General features: G+C 28.5%; 1 protein-coding gene across 5 annotated transcripts in view; it reads left to right on the top strand.

Annotated features, from left to right (window-relative positions):
- Positions 1–19,983, top strand: part of LOC127284116 (putative uncharacterized protein DDB_G0282133) — a 62,506-nt gene extending 42,523 nt beyond the window's left edge. For all 5 annotated transcript variants that reach the window (XM_051309417.1, XM_051309414.1, XM_051309416.1 and 2 more), the window contains exons 7-10: positions 9,954–10,072; positions 10,306–10,444; positions 13,090–14,412; positions 19,645–19,983. In XM_051309417.1, the coding sequence (XP_051165374.1) occupies positions 9,954–10,072; positions 10,306–10,444; positions 13,090–14,412; positions 19,645–19,808 (1,745 nt within the window). In that variant the 3' untranslated portion in view covers positions 19,809–19,983. The remainder of the gene's footprint in view (positions 1–9,953; positions 10,073–10,305; positions 10,445–13,089; positions 14,413–19,644) is intronic.
- The last annotated feature ends 563 nt before the right edge of the window (positions 19,984–20,546 follow it).

A 20,546-nucleotide genomic window follows, 5' to 3' on the forward strand; every position in this document is an offset into this window, starting at 1 on the left:
ATGGGCTAAAGAAAATAAAGCTTGTTTTAAGTGCTTAATGAAAGGTCATTTGAGTGAAAAATGTAAAGGATTAAATTGTCGAATCGCAGGATGCGAAAGGAATCATAATAGTCTGTTGCATAATCCTAAAGAAGATAAAGAAGTAAAAATGCCTGAAGAATCTGAGAAATGTCAGGAAGAAAATCAACAAAGCTGACTAAGCGGTGGCCAAGGGATGTTGAAAATACTTCCAGTTACATTGATAGGACCAATAAAGTCTATTCAGACATACGCTTTACTGGATGACGGATCAACAATTACATTAGTGGATTCAAAACTAGCAAATGGTATTGGAGCAAATGGTCCGTCAATAAATATTAGTATTAAAGGCATAGGAGACGCAGGTCATGTTGAGACTACAAGTAAAAGGGTATCATTAACCATACGGGGAGAATTCGGACAATATAATTTACATAATGTTACTGCTATACCCAAACTAAATCTACCAACTCAAACTATTGAAGAACGAGCTATATTTGAATTACACCAACATGATGGTGAACGTCTACAGTCATACGTGAACGCCAAACCCTTAATTCTCGTCGGACAAGATAACTGGGAACTCCTTGTAACTCACGAAACAAAGTTAACAGACAATAGGTCATTAATTGCATCAAAAACGTTGTTAGGTTGGGTAGTCCACGGACGAACAAAAAAGGATAACAAAGAATTCAATATAACACTATCATGTTCCGAAAATAAAAAAAATACGAAGACAAACAGTCATTGTAAACAATTCGATGAATCGGACACAAGCCTACATGACATGGTGAAAACGTACTTTCAAATAGACTCATTAGGGGTGCTGAATAAGGAGAAAATAAATGAAAATGATGCAAGAGCAAACAAAATATTAGAAGAAACAACTCGACGGAGATCGGAATGTGAATGGGAAACGGGATTATTGTGGAAAACGGAGGATAAGGTAATACCAGAAAATAGTCATGAGATGGCCTGCAAGCGTTTAAATAATCTAGAAAAAAGACTTGATAGAGATCCAAGATTCGCGTCTTCATATTGCAAAGAGATGGACAGATTTATAGTAAATGGATATGCTCAGAAGGTCACAACAAAACCAACAGGAGTACCTATATGGTTCATTCCACATTTCGGAGTAACCACTTTCAACGGAGAAAGACTTAAAGTAAGAATAGTATTTGATGCAGCGGCGAAGTGGAAGGGTAAAAGTTTAAACGATTTCCTTCTAGCAGGTCCAACACTACTTAACTCACTTATTGGCGTGTTAATGAGATTTCGACAGCATCCAATAGGAATTAAAGGTGACATTAAAGATATGTTTCTAAGGGTCAAGATATGTGAAAAGGATCAAGACGTCCAAAGATTTCTTTGGAGAGGTATGGACAGGAAGCGGGAACCAGATGAGTATATTATGACATCACTTATATTCGGATCTAAATCATCGCCTACTAGCGCTATATACGTTAAGAACAAAAATGCAGAGACCTACAAAGATGCTATGCCTGAAGCCGTGGAGTCAATAATAAAAAATAGTTATGTCGATGATTTCTTGGACAGTTACCAAACACCAGAGGAAGCAATGAAGATTATCAATCAGGTTTCCGAAATTAATCACCAAGCAAATTTTCATATGCATACATGGGTCAGTAATAACAAAGAAGTGGTGAAAACTCTCCCATCAAATGATACGACAAACATGAAGAACATAAAACTTGATTTATCCACATCCACACATAGTAAATATGAGAAGGCACTTGGATTGAGATGGGAGACAACAACAGACATGCTTAAATTCAACGTCAACATACAAACTGTGTCACCAAAATTACTTGAAGGGAAAATTATTCCCACTAAAAGAGAATTTTTAAAAGTAATTATGTCGATTTATGACCCACTAGGATTTATATCTCCTGTTACAATAAAATCCAAAATTATTCTGCAAGATGTGTGGGCAAGTGGTGTCAAATGGGATGAAAAAATTCAAGAAGCTGAATTTAAAGCCTGGAAGATTTGGTTGAATGAACTTCTACAAGTAGCTAAGTGTTCCATTCCTCGATGTTACACATCAAAATACGGTATGAAGAAAGTAACTGAGCTACACATATTTTGTGACGCCAGCATAAAGGCATATTCCGCAGTCGCATATTGGAAATTTCAATTTGAAGATGGGACAATAGAGACAAATATTATTATAAGTAAAAGCAGAGTTGCACCGCTCAAACCAATATCTGTACCAAGACTCGAATTACAAGCTGCTCTATTAGGAAGTCGCTTAGCGAGATCCATCGAAGCGGAACACACCATAAAGGCTGACCGACGTGTGTTCTGGAGTGACTCCCGTACTGTTCTAGCGTGGATAAAAACTAACCCAAAAATTTATCACACCTTTGTGGCCCATCGGTTGGGCGAAATATGTGAGCTGACGAATATTGCCGAGTGGAGATGGATACCAACGAACTTGAACCCAGCAGATCATGCGACACGCTCAACGAGTCCTAGAATTGACACTAACACGGAATGGTTTACCGGACCTGCCCTTTTGAAGTCAGAAAATATTACATTGCCAAATGAAGATCATTTCATTGATGAAGATCACCTAGGAGAAATAGAAAAGGAGCGGAAATCAGCAGTGGTTCTGACTTGCCATGCGCAGCCAAGTATTCCGGAAGCTAATCGATTTTCAAGTTGGAAACGATTATTAGGAAGCACAGCATGTACCTTGCTAGCAATAGAGAAATGGAAAAGGAAAAGGAACACGCAGTTAACCGTAAATCATTACACCAGGGCAGAAACTTCGCTATTTAAAGAAGTACAAAGACAAAGTTTCCAGAAGGAAATATCCGCAATACGGAAAAGGAATCAAGTTGAGAAGAATAGCTCAATAAAATCTTTGATGCCAAAACTAGATAGTGATGGGTTAATCAGAGTATGTGGTCGAATACCCAGTAACTCAAGACTGGAAATAGAAAACGAGCCTATCATCCTAGATGGAAATCATCAAATTACCCGTTTGTTGATAAAGGAATATCACATCAGGATGAAACATGGTAACAATAATACTGTTATCAATGAGCTACGTCAGAGGTTCTGGATAACCAAGTTAAGAGCAACTTTAAAATCGATAGTTACAAAATGTGTATTCTGCAAATTGCGAAGGGAGAAACCAAAAACACCATTGATGGGTAATTTACCAGAGGCACGATTGGCTTACCATCTACGACCGTTTACACACTGTGGAGTGGATTACTTTGGCCCAATGTGGGTGGCCGTAGGTCGAAGAAGAGAGAAAAGATGGGGTGCTTTGTTCACTTGCATGACCACAAGAGCCATACATCTTGAAATAGTCCACACTCTTACATCAGATTCAACTCTACTGGCCCTACGCCGATTGATCGCACGAAGAGGACAACCGCGAATTATGTATTCGGACAATGGGACCAACTTTAGAGGACTAGACAATGAATTGAGAGCAAAATTGAAAACTTTAGATACTGAGATACAAACTAAATTTGCTATTGAAAATAATATTCAGTGGAGGTTCATACCACCAGACACGCCTCATATGGGAGGCGCTTGGGAAAGGATGATCAGGTCCGTAAAGGTGTCATTATCAATTATATTGAGAGAGCAAGCACCTCGCGAGGAAGTGTTACTGACATTGTTTGCCGAAATAGAGCAGTGTGTCAATTCAAGACCACTCACACATGTTTCACTCAATCCCAAGGATGAAGAAGCACTAACTCCTAACCATTTCCTCATAGGAACCTCCTCTAGCCAAACACTGAATTCCCGATTTGATATGCTTGCCGAATGCAACTGGTCCCAATGGAGAAAGGCTCAAAATTTTGCAGATGCCTTTTGGAAGAGATGGTTGAGAGAATATTTGCCAACATTATTGCCACGGCAAAAATGGACAACGGAAAGCAATCCTTTGGAAATAGGCGATGTCGTATTAATAGCAAATACTCAAGAGCCAAGAAACTCATGGCCGAAAGGAGTGATTGAAAAGGTGTATCCTGGTACTGATGACCGTATTCGCGCAGTGACAGTAAGAACAACGAAGGGTACCTTTATCCGATCATCCAATAAATTAATTCGCTTGATAAAGGCATCAGAAGTACAAGGACCTTGATCCTTGTACTTGGGTGGAGAATTGTAAAGAATGAAAATTTGATTTATTATTGTTATTATTTTTTGGGTTGGTAACTTGTGTTTCGAAATTTTTTATTGTTTGTTCTATAAATTAAAATTAATTCACGATCAGATGAGCTGAACTGTTTAGGCATTCAGTGGGTGAATAAAAGGCTGAACTGTTAAGACATTCAGATATATGACTAGGACTGAACTGTCTGGGCATTCAGTCCCTAGTAAAAAAGATCAAAGGCTGAACTGTTTGGGCATTCAGTCTTTATCGACGAAGTAAAAATAATTATTTTAAAATTGTAATTTGTAAAATAGGAAAAATTTCGTATTTCGAACAATAAAAGGATAATAATAAACAGAGATAACCTTGTCGAAAGGTTTGGGTTTTTCCCCGACTGTTTGGCGCCTGCAGTATGGGAAACTAATTAAAATTTCAGGTAACCGGATTGTGTTAAAGGAGAAGGAGAAGAAGAAGAAGAAGAAGAAGAAGGGGAAGAAGAAGAAAATTACTATCAGATTGTTATGAGAGTTCAGTTTAAATGTGTACGCGGATAAAGTTGTGTTAAATAAAATTCAAAAAAATAAAAACTGTTTGTTCATTCATTTCAATTACTTCTAAATAAAAGCATGAGCAAATTATTTTCGATGTACAAAAATATGTACAATTGTCATTATAATAGAAAGCACACTTACCGATTTTTACGTAATGCAGTACGAATTTTAGAATTAAGTGTAATTCATTTTGTTGTCCATGTATTTTATTTCGATCACTTTGAAAAAGTGGAAAAATCAGGTATTAAATGGAATTAAAATTTATCAATTTCGTATACGAGTATAAAATAACTTTAATTTTTTTCTATTCCAGTCTTCTTGCCGGGATGTCGACGAATTCAAAAAATCACAAAATTTATTATTAGACTTATAAAATAATACATTTTTTTGACCAATATTTCAGTTTAACAAATAAAAGATTTGCTTTTGATAAAAAAATTACTGGAGTTATTTAAGGAAAGGAAAATAAGTGCTGCGCTTACCTTCTAAAAAGCGCGGCTCTATTAATTTTATCGACAAATGTTAATAATAAACTGTAATAGATTGAAATTAATAAAAACATTAAATTTTTATAATTATTTAACAATAATCATCATAAAAAACATAAATCTTATTGTTTCAATCATTTAACTATATATTTCATCTTTTTTTTATATACATATTTGAGACAAAATTTCAATCTCAACCTCTTGTTCCAGGAATGCTCCGCCAATTTCGTGGAGCATTCGCATCATACAATTCGCCAGGGTTCGTGAGTAAAACTATCACTAAACATAACTTTAAATTTTTTTGACGTAATGTCCCTTCCTTTATGGAGCATCACATATATAGGTACACTGAGAAAACGATTTGTTTAAAGTATATAGTCAAAAATTATGTAAAATGGCTACACATGGGCATTTTTCTAATATTTAAAATTCTCTTGTATGTTTATTAAAATATATTTCTTAAAGTGTGTTCAAACAGTATAGTGTAAAGATGAAAACAAATGTTAGACTAAACTATAGAATGCATTTGATCATAAACTGATTTACTTTTGGTATTATACTTTATGCTTTACTTGGGTACTTATTCGTCTGCGAGTGTCACAGTTCGTTCAAAAGTTGAGTAAAACTTACATATATCCCCACCAACTTTTTGAGTAAACTTTATACAAAACATTTTCTCAGTGTACATATATAAAACTAACGACGACGACAGACACCATAACGTGCCCCAGCTTGCTGTAAACAAAATCTTGAGCAGCAAATGCCCAAACTTCCGTCTCTTTTGCACCGTTTTCCATTTTTAATGCAGTCCGGTGTTCCTGTCGTTATTATTGAAGGTATGGTGCTTCCAGTAGGTGGAAAAGTTGATCTTGGTGATGTTAGTTGCGACATAACACAAGACGACAACAATACTATCAGTGTTGTAATTAGCGTGAATAAAAATGTGTATCCTTTCATTTTTATTTATCTTTCTAAAAACATTGATAAATTTTTATACACTTATATAGATATGATGTATTCCACGCGAAAGTGAAAGTCCATCTGCAATTGCATCTCCGATTTTTTTTACTTTTAGTATACTAATTGAGACTAACTTCCATGAATTTTTTCAAATATTTTTAGCAAGCCGTTTTTGAGTTATGGAATTTTGAAAATTGGAGAATTTTCATGACATTTATAATTTTTGAATGCTCATAACTTCCTTAAACATGCATCAATTTTAAAAGTCTTTTTTTTCAAAATGTGTGTTTTTAAACGTACTTTTCAAAAAAAAAAAAACTCAAAAATTTTTTTTAAACGATATTACTATCAAATTTTTGAGTTCTAATGATAAAAAGTCATTTATCTCATTTGACGTACTGATCGATTTTTTTTTTAAAAAACTACTTATTACGAAACTTTTAAACCTAGCCCGATAATGGGCAAGCGATTTTTACAATATTTTCGGAATTTTTCAAAAAATATTGAATTTTGAATGTTTTAAAAATATTTTTGGTTTTTTATTATACTACGTAATTTTATGTATTTTGATGCGCTGATTACGATAATCATAGTGACAATACCCAAAAATTTGATTTTTTAGTGAAAACCATAAAAAAAAGTCTCAAAATTTATGGTTTTTTCGTTTTTATTGGGTAAAATATGCAAAATTTAAAAAAAACTTTCCAACAAAAGTTATAGATGCAATTGCAGATGATCTTTCACTTTGGCGTGGAATACATCATATACATATATCTGTGAAATATTAAATATTTTAATTAAAAAAAATTTTAAGTATAAACTGCAGTTTAATAAAAATTAAAAGTTTTTATGCATAGGAAACGATTTGGGTAATATAACTTTAAAACATTATTTTTAGGTTATGTTACCTAAAATCGTTTCCTATGCATAAATAGTTTTAATTTTGAATTAAATGCAATTTCTAATTGTTTAAAATTTTGTAAATTAAATTATTTAAAATTTCACCGAAGCTTTATTAAAATTTAAATTATTTTTTTCTTTAAAAATACACAACTTTTGTTCCGATTCTTTGTCTAATTCTTCCTAGGAATTTATTTAAAAATCGGATAGTTATTGCTAAATATGAAAAAATAGCAAAAAAATTTTATAACAAATTCGTAATCAGTGATCATGAAAATACAGTCTCGTGCATTTAAATATTTTTTTGTTAAGCAACGTTTGTTTGTAATGAGAAAAAATAAAAAGAAGGAAAATTCCCAAGATTAAAACCAATATACGTTAGTTTGGATTATTTTACGAAAAAAAAAATAAACAAAAAGGAATAATGACAATATGAAAAAACAATTTGTTTTTAAAAATTGTTATCGTTTTAAATTTTGCATTTACACCTTCTATTTTTTTGAATTTTTTTTACAGAAAGTCGTTCACAAGATATGAATTTTTCAAAATTTCATACTTTTAATGATTTTTTATTTTTGAATACTCATAATTTCATTAACCCTTTCAGGAACACATTTTTCTTATGCATAAGTTCCTTTATATATTTAAAACTGAATATTGAAACAATGTTTTTCATTTTTTCAGTTTAATAAATTTCTAATTTCAAACTAGTTTTGAGACAAAAATCCTTAATTAGTTTCGCTGAAAAATTGGTTAAAAATCGTGATTTTTTAAAGAAAAAATTTGATCCTCAAAGGATTAAGGGAGTTATGAGCGTTAAAAAATAAATTATCATTAAAATTAATTATAAATTTCAGAAATTAAAATAATTTATGAAATAAAAAATGTAGTACCGTTTGTATAGAAGAGACAAATGTCCTCAGAGAAACTTGAGTGATTTTAATTTAATATTTCAAGAAGCTTTTATACTAAAAAGAAACGTAATATTTCATTGATAACATGAAAAATATATATTGAGAAAAAAAGTTTTTTCCTTCTTTTATCTTTATTTTATACAAGGAGAAAAAAGAAGTGAATTATTATTAATAATAATAAATTGAGTTATAATACAATAATTTCATATATTGTACAAATAAATAATTCTGACGTGGTTCATTTCAAGTTGCATCTAGAGAAAAACTGTCCTCAAACATCACTTAACATTACCTTAATATTAAGATAATATTACGATTAAAAAATATTACCCCTACGCAGAAATTGACATAGGTAAATTTATAATGTTGTTACTATATTGTAGTTATTATAATAACTAATTCGACAAAATATCACAATTTTCCCACATATGAGCTATTTCCAATTACATTTTAGACATCTCCAAAAAAAATTTAGATCAATCTATTAAATCAAATGCTGTTAGCGACATTATAGTAACTATAATTTGACCCAATATTCTAGACACAAAATCTTGAGCAACAAGAAGTACCCGAACTTTTGTCCATTTGAATTGAAATAAAGTAATTGCGATTAATTATCGCCCTATATATAAACGGTAGTGAACGTGAAAATGATGAACATTTGATTTTAAAATACTTTTTTCTCGAAACACGGCCACTTTTTACAAAATCGGCCAAAACACCAAGGATCCTTATCTTATAAATTTCACAAATCTAAAATATTATGCGAATCCATACAAAAACGCGATTGTAAAACGAAAAGTTGGAAAGTAATATAATGACAAGTTCATTGCGTTCTGTCGCCGTCAGATGGCAGAAGCATGCAGGGAGCACAAAGTCGCAGCAGATTGAAATGAAACAGGGAACCCGACCGGGGCCATGCCAATTTGCCTGATCTGGAATCCTGGTCGGGACACGATCAGGGCCATGTTAATTTGCCCGATCTTATAGTAATTGTAATTTTCAATAAATTATAATTATTTAGATCTCTAATTGATAAATAAAACAATAAAATTAATCAATATTATTTTATTTTATGAATCTGCATTTAAAAAAATACCTTATAAAATGGAAATAAAATAAAAGTTGAAAAAAATTATTTGAATAATTGTTTCGTTTACTCTCTAAATCTGAATTAGTAACTTTTACTAATAATTAGTAAAATTTAAGAGAGACTCACTTTTTGCTTTAGAATTAGTTAAATTTTACTAATTGTTAGTAAAAGTTACTAATAATTAGTAAAATTTTACTAATTCATAAGCAAAAAGTGAGTCACTATTACAAATTAGTAAACATTTTTACTAACTCGGGGCCAGGTCGGTAATCGGGATGAAAAGTGGTAATTTCTGCACGGGATACTTTATGTTTTTTAATTATAATTATAATTGGTTCAAATAAAAACATTTCTTTGGGTGTTCCTGTATAGAAATTAATAATTATTTTGTATTAGAACAAGTGTTCTCAAATAACCAAATCACTTTTCCTTCTTTTATATCCGTGTTGTTGCGATACATTAATATCACTACATATGGATTAATTAAAAAATTTTCTGACATTCTTTTTCGTTGTAATTTTTCATTATTTATCTTTCATTTTATTTTTATAAAATTTTATAAATTATATCTTTCATTTTATCTGGTAGATATTTATCTATAGATATAAATTTGACAGTCGAGATGAAATAGTTGCCTCTCTATGTTCGATTTCATGGTCACCATCATTTTATTGGTCGTTTGTTGAAGGTCATGAAACAATAGCCAATCACCGCTTCATGACCTTGAAGAGTAGCCAATGAAATGAAATGGAGCCCCATGTGGGCGTTAAAGTTCGAGTCTTAATATTACTTAAGATTTTAAAATATTGTTGTACATTTAAATTTATAGTAATGTAAACTTTTTTTTATAAATGAATGTGAAAAAGAAATGTGTTTTCATTTCAGGAGCAGAAATTTTTGCAAAACGCAGAAAAAGATCTGAGAAATGGGTCGTGGATAAGGACCAACCTCAAACACCAACTACACCTATTTATCCAAAAGCACCTACTTATTCAACAAAACAGGTTTGTTATAATAGACAATTTCCAAAAATTAGTTTTAATATTTACTATCAAATAATACTGAAATGTAACTTTAGAAGAATTTTTTTTCAATTTGAGATTAAAAAAAATTAAAATTAAAAAATATCAGAAAGAGAATTAAATTTCAAACCTTTAAAGATATAATTTTTAAATAGAATTTAGTTAATTTTTTAAAATTTGTTATAAAAAAATAATAATTAGTAAATTTTTTGTAGGAGTATCATGAAAAAACGAATTATTCGAATCAATCATCTGTGAGTCCACAAACTCCGTTGTCGTCATTTGATAATAAACCATTTTATAATCCTTTTATTGTGGATTTAACAACTGGCAATTCAAATTCATCGTCTGCAGGTGAGAATATTTTTTTAAAAATCACGTAATAATTTTTTATGATCAATTTTTTCTCCGTACAAAAGTAAATTAATACACCCAGAGAAATGATATATTTATTTTAACTAAAAATGTATATTTAAAATTTTTTTATTTGTTACAAATAAATGTTTTATTTAAAAGAAATAAACTGATATTTAATCGAAATATTTGTGGTTTATTCTCAGAAATATATAAAATTATTTGCATTTAATACAAAATGTTTATTTGTAAGAAATAAATGAATATTTGATTCAAATATAAGTATATTTGGTGCAAAAATGCACGCCTGCGCAACTCGCTTCACTGTATATCGTCTGCAGATCTCCGCCGCGATGGTGTGAATTTATCGTGCAGTCGTCTATTCAAACACGATTTTAACACGAGGCATTCGTAACTTTCAGTATTTTTTATATTTTTAAATTGATAAACACAATAGAAACTTGGTTAACAATTTTTTAAATTTAATGGAAAAATTAATTGAATATTAATCATATATTATCTTTTTTAAAAAAGTTTTTATTTGGTTTGTCGAAGAACATAACCTCAAAAGTGTAATTTGCATATGGAATGAAAATTCCTGTAAATTTTTTTTGTATGCATTCGTCATAACAATTCTTTTGATAAATCTCACATTAATTTTGTTTCGTGTCTGTCACGTATAGTTTAGAACAATGAGCAGTGCAGATTGTAAATCGCATTATAATCTGCTGGTACGCCGAAAACACTCAACATACCAAGCACTACAGTACGCGCCTGCGTACTGCAGGAGGCATTACCATTATTTATTGACATTAACAATTTTTTTTATTTGTCCTAAATATAAATATATTTGTAACAAATAAGAAATTTATTTGAATCAAATAAAAAATATATTTAATTTAAATATACGAATTAAAATAAAACATTTTATTTGAAACAAATAAAAGTTTAGTAGGCTCTGAGACAAATATCTTTTTTTATTTAAGTCAAATAAATTTTATTTAATTCAAATAAATCATTTCTCTGGGTATAGCAGAATAATTAAAGCTAATTGACAAAATTTAGTGAACTTTTTTTAAATAACATATATTACATAGTTTTACTCTATTCAAAATTAAAAAATATATATAATCAATATTTTGTATTCGAAAAATTCAAATTTTATTAAAATATAATTAAAATACATTAAAATTATAATTAAACATTTGATTAATTTTATTTTTTGATTAGATTTTATTGAGTTCTATTTGAATTGAGTGAGTTTTATATATATATGTATAGTTAGCTTAGCCCAAATACCGTATTTATAATACGGTCATCGTACGAGTTAAAGAGCCAACAACTCTTGAACCATTTAGTCATTGGCAATTGCTTTCTGCAGTACAAGTGTGACACTAATTAACGTCAGGTGATTTATTAAGTGCGTGAATATTTATCATTTTTCAAGAATTTCACATAAAAAGTAAAATCCAAAAATCATAATCATTAAATTTTTCTTCATTTAATAATTCTTGAAACTTTTTTCTAAATTCTAAACTCGTAATTATTTTCCCAATTTATTAATTTCTAACCATTTTTTTTAATTTTTTGAATAATTTCTTTTAATTAAGTTTTTTTTTTTAGGTATAACAAACATTCTTTCTCTGGAATAACAAAGTTCAATTTTTCATTACAATTTATTACATTTTAAATTTGATTTTATTAATTTTTTCACTAATTTTAATTTACTTTTATTTAATCAATTTATATTTTATTTGAAATTAAAAATTTTTTTTATATAGGTGATTCTCCAGAAACTGGTCATTTTCGAGGGAGAATTTTTTTTTTTTGCTTCGCACCTGCTTCATAAAATGCCTAATGGTAGATTCACTATAAGGAGAATGTAGACATAACCTCAAAACTGAAAAACGGTTTTTAATGCAAACAAAAATTTAATAAAAAATAATATCAAACAATTTTAGAAGATTTAGTTGTATACACTTTTCGGAAAAAATTATGTTGAGTTAACATTTAACATTTTATTTTAACATTTTATTTTTTTCTTTTATCCAAAAAGTGTATAACTAGATCTTGTAAAATTTTTTTGAAATGAATTTTTGATTAAATTTTTGTTTGTATTAAAAAACATTTTTCAGTTTTGAGGTTATGTTAGGGTCTCTATTTAAAGTCAAAGAAATACTAAAATCATCACGTGCTACGACATCCAATTTAATAAAAATACGCAGTCTTTTTCTATTTTGTTTACTTGATAATGAGAAAAATATACTGTTTTGTTTTTTTCTTTAATTTCCTGATAACGTTGAAAATAAAAAGTCCACTCTTTATATTGTTTTATAAACATTTATATTTCAATAATAATTATTATTAAATTAATTTAATTGAAAATTCCGACGATAAAAATTTTCCGCCTTTGAATATTAATTCATTAATTTAAAAACGTTCGTTTTTTATATAATTCATTAAAATTTTGGAGAATTGCCCATATAATGAAATTATATATATTTCAATCAAGTTGAAACTAATTTTACTGTAATTAACATTAGTTGTCAATTTTTGAAAAAAAAAAAAACAATAATATTTGTGTTCGATCTAATAATCATCACAGCTTTGTTGTAAAAGAAAAACCAAAGAAAAACCAATTGCAGGCCAGGATCGACAAACTCGAGCCAATAACAATCTAGAGAACGGGGTGAACAGAACAACCACCGAAGTGAAGAAAATTTATCTTCGTGAAGTGGCTGTCGGTACAGACCCGGAACTTCCTCACGAAGATTGTGACCAATTTTTGGAAAAATCCAAACGAATGTCCTTCAAAAACGAGGACCGTTCACGTGCCACTACTAACGGGCATCGCAGCAATCGCTATAAAACAACCTTTTCCAATTCCAATTCTAATCATCATTCAAATTCATCGAAACATTTGAAATCAAATTCAAATCATTCAAAATCAAATGGCATTTCTAATGGTTCAAAATCAAATTCTCATCATCAACATCATTTAAAATCAAATGGCAATTCAAATAGTTCTAAATCAAATTTCAATTCACATCATTATTCAAAATCCACTGTCAATGGAAATAATTATGTGAAAAATAATTCCAATTATCAATCAAGACCAAGTTCAAATTCCACCTATAATTCACGACCAAATTCCAATTCCCATTATAATTCAAATTCAAAATCAAAATATTATTCAAATTCAAAGTATCATTCAAAATCAACTAATCATCACACTATTGAGACAAATGGTAATTTAATTAGAAACAATTTTAGAAACGGAAATCAGGATCATCAATTAACGGACAGTGAGGAGAGTGATTATACACCGGTTCCCGTGAAACAATTAATTCAAGAATTTGAAAAAACATGCCGACCTGTTTTACAATACAAGCAATTGAGTCAAAAAGTAATTCCTATCAGTAGACAAAATAAAACGTTCAATAACGATATTTCACGTTTTTTCGAGACAACATCAGTACCAAGCAAATACGAAGTTTGTTGTAGGTTATCGGATAGAGAGGACGAAATTTTTGAAAGGGAGAGCCTTGATTCTTGTCATAGTAACGGTTATTTATCGACTGAGGATTTGGACGATGAATCATTGGACGATTCATTGTCGCCTATGAATTATTATCAATTTGAAGATCGTAAGCCAATTTGTGAGAACGATTTTCAACGAATACCCGCTGGCAATAGAAGTGCATCAATGTCAATGGTTGATGAATATTATCGTCGACAAATTATGGATTCAGAGGATCATGAGGAAACATTAATTATAAATGGCTCCAGTGAATATATTGAAATTGAGACGGAAATTCAGGAGGCGAGAAAACCAAGAGTACTTGCCATGGTTGGCACACAGGACGATATTTTGGATACAATTAAACATTTGAGGAACACGCCAGTTGTCAATAATCTTGTCTCAGCTGACTGTGAATTTGGCATTAGTGGCTTAAACGTTGATGATGGCAAGTTAATTGCATGGCTTTATATATCATCCGCTTGCTTTGCTTTTGCTTTTTGGCTTAAATCATTTTTTTTTCTTTTTCTTTTGAATAGATACAATGATTGAAAATTGTAGAGATATTATTAATTAAACATTGGCTAAATGTCAATAAAATTTAGTGCAATATCTGACGATTGGCAACGGTTGCCATGCCAACGACCTTTACTAAACACAACTGCGCTTGCGCTACTAAAACTCTCTCATTGGTAGAAAAAAGCGCTCTTAATTTAAAATCCCATTAATATAACAAAAAGGTTTAGAAAACATTAAAAAAACAATTTATTCTTTTTATGTTATGTTTTTTAATCAAAATTAATTTAAGATTATTATTAAATGGGAATAATCAATTATAACACAGGCACACAAAAGAAATTTATGTTCTGAGCTCAAGGTTAAACAATGACTATTTTATGTTTTTGGAGTCGTGGAAACCGAATCTAAAGTCAGTTTAACCTCATCACGTTAGGTATTTGACATAACCTCAATATTCGTCCTTAAAATTTTAAAATCAAGAAAAATTCGAATCTATATAAGTCTTACCGTGCGACTATTTTATATATTTGGTGTCGCTGAAAACAAATCTGAAGTTATTATTTAACCCCATCACGTCGTGATTTTGACATTAACCTTGAAAAAATCACAAAAGAACTCCGCACCATTTACATGGGAATTTGGGGTCCGGTGAAATTTTCTGCAACTTTATAATTTTGTAGGTAGTTTTTGACCTCCTGAACAAAAAATGTAAATTGCAAAATTCAAAAAAATGGACAGATTTTTTAAAAATTGAGGTTTAAGTTTAAAAAATAGTGTTACAAGCGGAAAAAATTCAAAAATAAGTAAAACCAAAAGAAGTAAACAAACTGTCTTAAAACTCGCTACTCGAGGGTTTTCAGGGTAGCTCATTACGAATTCGATGTCAATTTTTGAAAATCCAAAATGTCGGATCCAAAATGGCCGACGATTTTTTAAAATACATTGAATTCCCTTAAATCTTGTTACTCGGGGGTTTTCGGGGTCGCTAATTACGAATTCGATGATAGTTTTTCAAAATTTAAAATACCGGACGCGAAAAAAGGTTTAAAAATTATTTTTTAACGAGTTTTAAGAAAGTTTGTTAAGTTGTTTTGGTTTTACTCATTTTTGAATTTTTTTCGCTTTTAACACTATTTTTTAAACTTAAACCTCAATTTTTAAAAAATCTGTCCATTTTTTGGAATTTTGCCATTACATTTTTTGTTCAGGAGGTCAAAAACTACAAAAGTTCAAAGTTGCAGAAAATTTCACCAGTCCCCAAATTCTCATGTAAATGGTGCGGGGTTCTTTGAAATTTTAAATGTTTTGCTTCCTCGTGGAGGAAGTTTTGTAGTCCTTTCGTTTATAAAAATTTTCAAAGTGGCGGAAACAAATTTTTTTCTATATAGAAACATGTTATATGAGATCCTGATCAATTGTCCGGATGTATGTATGTATGTGTGTGGATCCCTTTTTTGTTTAGACGATAACTTTAACAGGTTTTAATGGATTTAGATAAAATTTGGTAGGCTCATATTAATATCTCAAATCTATGACCAAAGGATTTTAAAAAATACCAAAAAAAAAAAATTTTATCGTCTTTTTTCCAAAATTTTTTTTTTAATCGAAAAAATTTTTAAATAGAAAAATTTAAGGTTATATATAATAAAATCATATTTCTTACGTCAAGACAAATCGATTGGTATATATAAAGTATAGGTAGTTTCAATTTAAATTTAAAGAATTAATGAAAGTTAAAAAATCAAAAATTCACATTTTGACAATAAAATTTTGTGATTTTTAAAATTGAAGTTCATATATGAAATAATTGTATTTCTTGCATGAAAACGAATCGATTGGTATATATATAAAGTATACATTTGAGGTAAATTTAATAAATTAATGAAAGTTAAAAAATAAAAAATTCCCATTTTTGCTAAAAAAAATTTGTATTTATTTAAATTCAAGTTTAAATATAAAATAATTGTGTTCCTTGCATTGAAACCAAACGATATAATTGTAAATAAATTATAAATTATATATTATTTTTCATTAATTTTTAGAAATTTCAGCTAAAATGTGAATTTTTGATTTTTTAACTTCCATTAATTCATTAAATTTAACTCAATTGTATAGGTACTTAAATGTTTATATTATTATTATATTATTTTTGTATGTTTATTTCAATGTTAATGCTTCTTCCAGGAGGAAGCAAATTTTTTTGCTGATCGTAAATAGGATGCAAAATGTTCATGTAATGAACATCTGAATTTACAACTTGTTTTTTATGTTATGTTAAAAGCACAGAAAATTAAAAGGCATTAAAATAAGCTGCAACGCTTATTATTTTAATCCAATTTTACTTATTTTAATACCAAAATGGATTAAAATAAGCAAAATTGGATTAAAATAATAAGCGTTGTAGCTTATTTTAATGCCTTTTAATTTTCTGTGAGGCTGACTTGATGGGGTTAAATATATCCCTATCAAAAAAATTACACATGTAATTACACATGTAATTAGTACTTGGAATTTGCTAGTTATTTTTCAAAACATTCCACGTATAATTACACGTGTAATAGAGACTTTAAAACTTTTTTGAAATATCAAGAATTGTTACACGTCGAACTACACTTGTAATTGATACTTTGATATTTCTCGAATATTTTATCAAATTTACACATGTAATTCATAATTTGAAACTTTTCTAAAATTTCATGAATTTTGTTACACGTGTAACTACTATAAACTTTTTACACATGTGTAATTAATACTTTAAAATTATTTTAAATTTCAAGATTTTATTACACGTGTATTTGATACTTTGATATTTCTAAAATAATTTAAAAACTTTAACACGTGTAATTAAACTTTTTTAATATATCAAGAATTGTCACACGTGTAATTACACGTGTATTTGATTCTTTAATATTTCTTGAATATTTTATAAACTTTTTACACATGTAATTACATGTGTAATTTATTTGAAACTTTTTAAAATTTCAAGTGTTATTACACGTGTAATTACACGTGTATTTTATACTTTGATATTTCTTAAATATTTTATAAACTTTTTACACATGTAATTTCATATGTAATTCATACTTTGAAACTTTTTTGAAATTCCAAGAATTGTTACACGTAGAACTGCACGTTTATTTTATACTTTGTTATTTCTTGAATATATTATAAACTTTTTACATATATGTAATTACACGTGTAATTCATTCTTTGAAACTTTTTTGAAATTTCAAGAAATTGTTACACGTGTAAAATATTCATAAAATTTTCGAAAAATAGCAAAGCATGAATTACACATGTAAAAAGTTTTTAAAATATTTGTGAATTGTGATATATCAAAGTATCTATTACAAGTATAGTTCCACGTGTAGCAAATTCTTAAAAGTTCAAAAAAAAGTTTCAAAGTGTAAATTACATGTGTTATCACAAGTGTAAATTTTATAAAATATTCGAGAAATATCAATTACAAATGAATCGTGAATTTCGAAAAGGGCTCAACTTGTAAAAACGTAAGTGTCATTTTCGCATAACAATTTGATAGCGAAAATGACACTTACGGTTTTCAGAGTTGAGCCCTTTTCGAAATTCACTATTCAAATGTAGTTCGACGTGTAACAATTCTTGAAATTTCCAAAAAGTTTTAAAGTATCTATTACACCATTACACGTGTAATAGTAAGTATCTATTATACGTGGAATTTTTTGAAAAATAACTTTCAAATTTCAAGTACGAATTACATGTGTAATTACATGTGGCCAAATATACACGTGTAATTACACGTGTAATTTTTTGATTTAGATTTCAGCGACCCCAAAAACATAAAGTAGACATGATAAAGACTTATAAATCAGAATTTATCTTGATTTTAAAATTTCGGAACTTTTTCGAGGTTATGTCAAAAACCTGACGTGATGGGGTTAAATAGGGTAAGGGGTACAGTGACCGACACCCTGGGCAAACTTTCAACTTTAAATGACATTTTATCGTAATTTATTAAAGATTTAGTTATAAAATAAATTTTAAATAAAAGATTTGGGTTAAAATTTATAGTACACAAGTTTAAAATTAAAAAACACTTTGATAAGAGTTTATAATATTAATTTAAAAATGTATGGCATGAAAACAGTGAACGACACCCTTTAATAAAATAAAAAATATTTAAACTTCTATTTAAGTAACATGATATTTATTAGTATTATCATAAATTTTATTATTCAGACTTAATGTACAAAAAAAGTTGCTTTTAAAATATAATTATTTAACAATTTTTTCATATTTATAAAATTTGTAATCAATAAAGCAAATTTTTTGAGGTTAGTTTTCTAGAAAGTATTAAATATTGAGGAAAATATAAACATATAAAATTTTGTATAAACTGTATAAGTTTTTAAATATTGTATATTAATTAATTTACTAGTGATATTTAATTAAATATTATTATTTTTATAGTTATTATCGTTTTTAATAGCAGGTGTCGTTCACTGTCTGGGTGTCGGTCACTGTACCTTTTACCCTAGACCTCAAATTTTGACTTCAACGACACCATATACATTTAATAGTCACGGTAAGATTTAAAGATTCGAATTTTTCTTAATTTTAAAATTTTAATAAGGAATTTTCAGGTTTTTTGAGGTTATGTCAAATACCTGACGATATTTTAGCAAAGTTATTCTTATACTGAATATTAAACTGAAAATAATGGATAAAAATTAATTTTGATTAAATGTATTGTAACTAAATTTGAAAATAATAAATTTTTCACTTAATTATTTTTTTTTTTACTGTTTTCTAAATGTTTTCTAATATTAAATTATTTTAAATTAGAGCGCCTTTTTCTACCAATGAGAGAGTTATAGTAACGCAAGCGCTGTTGCGTTTGATGTGAGTCGTTTGGATATTTGTTTGCCGTGTGGTAATCGTTACTGTGGTAATTGTTACTATATCAACTATTTTTACACATGTGTAATTTTTTTATTTCCAAAAAATATTGTAATTAAAATTTTATTAGTTTTTTTTTGTTTCTTTCACTATATTGTCTTTAGGAACAAATGATTTTCAATCAACTTTTTTTTTTGGAAATTGAAAAAAAATTTTTTATTATATGTAATTATATGTAATGTGAGAGTTAATTTTAAAATTTGTTACTTTTTTATGATTTTAGGTGGTAAATTATATGAAAGTATCTACCAGGGTCCAAAGATATCAAGTTATCAGAATTTAGCCAACTATAATACAGCACCTCGTGGTTGGGATCAATCACTTTCCTTTTATCGACCAATTAAATTTGAAAAGCCACCGGAAAAGCTGGTCTATTCTGATTTTTAGTCATACGATTTGTTTTTTTTCTTTCTTTTTTTTTTTTTTTTGTTTTCGTATGACACGGTATGTTTTCCCGTTTCGTATAATTTTAAGTGTCTGCTACGCTAAATAAATTTCCTTCGCCTGTGTCGTCAAACTTTCTGCTTATGAAAGTTCCTATGGATCATAATTTTTATAAAAGGCAAGTATAATTAACATTTAAATATTAAAAATTATTAATTAATAATTAAATATTAGAAATTATTAATTAATAATTAAATAATAAAATCTTCAATTTATATTATTAATTCTTATATATCTTAATTTAAAAATTGTTGAAAAAATATAATAACATCAATTCATATGCTTATCAATTCGACATGTTTATAAACAATTATGACGTAAAGATTATAAACATAAGAATATAATCAGTCGATTTTTTTGAAGAAAAAGTTTCCTTGTTTCTTGAAATCATCTTTTTCAATAATGCATTTTACCAATCGAAAGGGCGTATAAAAGAATATCAGAACAATTTTTTTTTTTTTTTTTTTATTAAAAAAAGTGGGACTAAAATGTTTAAATATTAAAAAATAGTAAAAAAAATGACCAAAAATAGCCAGAAATGGTAAAAAAAGCAAAAAATGTTAATTATTAATATTTAAATATTCTAGTCCCAATTTTTTAACTACATATATAGAAAAAATCCTCAGCTTTCGTTAAAAAAAAAAAAATTATACCTTTCATCTAAAAAAAAATTTAATTCAT

This window comes from Leptopilina boulardi, unplaced genomic scaffold, assembly GCF_019393585.1.
Source record: "Leptopilina boulardi isolate dan_hultmark-lab unplaced genomic scaffold, ZJU_Lbou_2.1 LbouV2_318, whole genome shotgun sequence".
NCBI lineage: Eukaryota > Metazoa > Arthropoda > Insecta > Hymenoptera > Figitidae > Leptopilina > Leptopilina boulardi.